General features: G+C 42.8%; 1 protein-coding gene across 1 annotated transcript; it reads right to left on the bottom strand.

Moving 5' to 3' along the window:
- Window positions 1-1,376: 1,376 nt before the first annotated feature.
- On the bottom strand, window positions 1,377-2,874 carry LOC106534767 (homeobox protein MSH-D). The gene is made up of 2 exons (XM_014031513.1): window positions 2,445-2,874; window positions 1,377-1,859 (listed from the first exon to the last, which is right to left on the bottom strand). Exons 1-2 carry the CDS (start codon window positions 2,809-2,811, stop codon window positions 1,402-1,404), a joined length of 825 nt encoding a protein of 274 aa, XP_013886967.1. The 5' UTR covers window positions 2,812-2,874; the 3' UTR covers window positions 1,377-1,401.
- Between the last annotated feature and the right edge of the window lie 289 nt (window positions 2,875-3,163).

Below are 3,163 nucleotides of genomic sequence, written 5' to 3'. Positions count from 1 at the left end.
ATAAAAAGTCATGTTTTTGTATGAAACAATCTTTCATTTCAGAAAATAAAACACGAATGTGAAAAATATATAGATTTAAACTGCATAGAAGAACGTAGTTCTATATAAATACACATTTGGTCACAATTTTGTATCGTATTTTTTATAATCTATCATAAATACATAAGGCATTCATTTTTCCAGCATTATATTTTGTAGGTAATAAATATGTATTAATGTGTTGTAAAGGTAAAAAAGTTCAACCTGAACTTGACCTCCTTTTTCTTTAAAGGCAATAACCTTTCAGAAACTTGTTTTATCTGGCCTGAGTAGATGAAACTCGAGTTCGTTCACACACACGTTGATATTAAGGCTGTTTTTCACAAGGCACTGAGTGTGATCAGGAACAGAGCACTTGAGTCTGTGTTTTGGTGCGAGTTCTTGCCCTGATCCGGCCCTGCAGATGTAAACAAGTGAAGAGTCTAATTAAAGAGGTCTAAATTGATTTGAAGCGCTGTGAACGATGGACRTCTTGTGCGTAGGAAATATGTGATGAATGGATTTGTTTAAAGGGATCCCTGATTAGTTGTAACATTAGACTTTATTTGATAAACATATATTTTAACTGTAAAATAAAGACTGTAAAAATACTGTAGGCTGTTTAGTTTTGTAAATTTTTAAAAATATATTTTAACACGGACGGAGCCATTTTATTTACACGCAAAGCATTCTGGGTAAATGATGACATGGATAGGTCATTGGTGTGAGCGAGCTATATCCACCCTGAAGGTTAATCTTGGACAATATCTGATGATCGACTCTTTTAAATGAAACCAGAGAGCGCTGACAGAGAGGAGAAGGTAGAAATGACTCAGCCTGKAACTGAAAATATGGATGGAGGACAACAGAGCTGCTTCATGGAAGAAGAACCTCAGCATAGCCTGTTAGTCTTTGTGCTCGCACTGACGCTATATTGCCTTATATGTATTAGCTCGGAGCTACGCGACAAACAAGCTAAACTGAGGTCCTCCATCCATATTTTCAGTTCCAGGCTGAGTCATTTCTACCTTCTCCTCTCTGTCAACGCTCTCTGGTTTCATTTAAAAGAGTCGATCATCAGATATTGTCCAAGATTAACCTTCAGGGTGGATATAGCTCACTCATACCAAGGACCTATCCTCGTCATCATTTACCCAGAATGCTTTGTGTTTAAATAAAATGGTCCCGTCCGTGTAATATATTTTTTAACTTTTAGTTTAAAATTTATAAAAACTAAACAGCCTACAGTATTTTTAGTCTTTATTTTACAGCTAAAATATATGTTTATTAAATAAAGTCTAATGTTACAACTAATCGGAGATCCCTTTAAGAAAAAAAAAAGTCAAGTGCACATCTTCTGTGTCCGATGGTATTTCCATTTTTTTATGATAAGTGGTACATGCTGTAGCCCAGAGGAGAGGTGTACAGTCCCAAAGGTGATACGGGCAGAATGGGTCTGTGGTAGTGATAGGCAGAGTACGACTGTCCATACAGAGACATGGTGCCCAGAGACAGCGGCAACGTAAAGCTCGGATGTAAAGCTCCAGCAGCGGCAGCAGTGGCCGTCACCGCCGCYGTTTTGGCGTCAGCGGCCATCTTGAGTTTCTCCAGCTCGGCCTCCTGGAGCCGCTTTGCTTTCGCCCTGCGGTTCTGGAACCAGATCTTCACCTGGGTCTCCGTGAGGGTCAGGGAGGACGAGAACTCGGCCCGCTCCGCGATGGACAGGTACTGCTTCTGCCTGAACTTCCTCTCCAGAGCCAGGAGCTGGGACGTGGTGAAGGGSGTGCGGGGCTTCCGGTTCGTCTTGTGCTTCCTCAGCTGACAGGCGGGATTGACGTGACCTGAAGCAGATTGAAGGATTGTAGAAATTTAATTAGATCTGTAAGAAGACTAATTACTTTAACACAATCTAAGTGGATAAAGTTTAAATTCTGAGTCGACTGATGAGTTCAAGCTATAGAAAACAGGGCAGCTACTGGTCGGTATAAAACAGCTTTTTCATTTGASATAATATAAAAATAACAGTTTAACAGAAATAAGCTTATATAGAGCATTTTCCCTAAAATAAAACWTGTTAAAGCAGCTGAATATGCATTAATTTTTCTACTTGATAATTGATGGTGATTGCCTTTTAAAAACATGGCCAATATCCATCAATAAGTAGTCTATAAAAGGAAAACTCTTTTAAAGTGGCCAGCCAATAAAATTAAACAGATAATTAACAGGTGTGTCTACTGCTACTATAATTATAGCAGCTGGGTAGAAAAACACAATCAGGCTGTACAGTTTACCTTATGTGACTAATAAATGATAAATATCACCTCATTTAAACTTTCCTTAGAGATGCTCCTCAGTAAAAAATAAAGTTAAAAAGTTATATATGACTTTAACAAGCTTTAAAGTTTGACTTTATTCAAGCAACTTACGTGTTTGAGGTGAAAAGGTGTTGCCAGCAGCAGCAGCGGCCCACGAAGCTGCGCAGTCCTCCGCCTCACATTTGACCGGAGACCGAGGCGCCGCCGGGACGCCGCTCCGACTTTCCCCAGCAGGACYGCGCGTCTCCCGGCGCAGATACAGAGAGCCCAACCCCGAACTGCTGGTTCTACAGCAGGCGGACTCTCCGCCGCGGCTGTCCGTCTTCCTCCCGGACATGAGCGCCTCCACGCTGAACGGGTGATGCCGGCGGACCGCGGCAGGTTTCCTCTCCTCCTCCTCCGACAGCAAGTCCGCGCGGTTACTGTCCTCCTCGGACGAACTGCAGCCCGGGTCGGTAAAAGTCCCCCGAGAGGCCATGTCTCCTCGACCCGGACAGTAACCTCAGGGCTCGGTCAGGTGTCTCTCGGGTCGGTGAGTGAACTGTTTGGAGCTGTCAGGTATCTGAAGGGATGTTTGGAGACGTAGCACGTCGTCGCTGCTCGACTCTGACCAATCAGAGCCGCCCTTTGCGCGTAAACTCGTGCTGCTTTTAAGGACAGTAGGAAACTGGAGCGCCCTTTGAAAGAGGACACTGCCAGGCTGAAAGTGTTCCTTAAACCAGYGGTTCCCAAACTTTTTGTCTTCTGACCCACAAAATATCCATGGCAAAAACTTGTGACCCCAAATATCACTGGTCTGAGTACACAAACTTCATTAATAACCCTAAAAA

This window comes from Austrofundulus limnaeus, unplaced genomic scaffold (genome assembly GCF_001266775.1).
Source record: "Austrofundulus limnaeus strain Quisiro unplaced genomic scaffold, Austrofundulus_limnaeus-1.0 Scaffold1265, whole genome shotgun sequence".
NCBI classification, from domain to species: Eukaryota; Metazoa; Chordata; class Actinopteri; order Cyprinodontiformes; family Rivulidae; genus Austrofundulus; species Austrofundulus limnaeus.
This window is presented reverse-complemented; position numbering and strand designations above follow the sequence as displayed.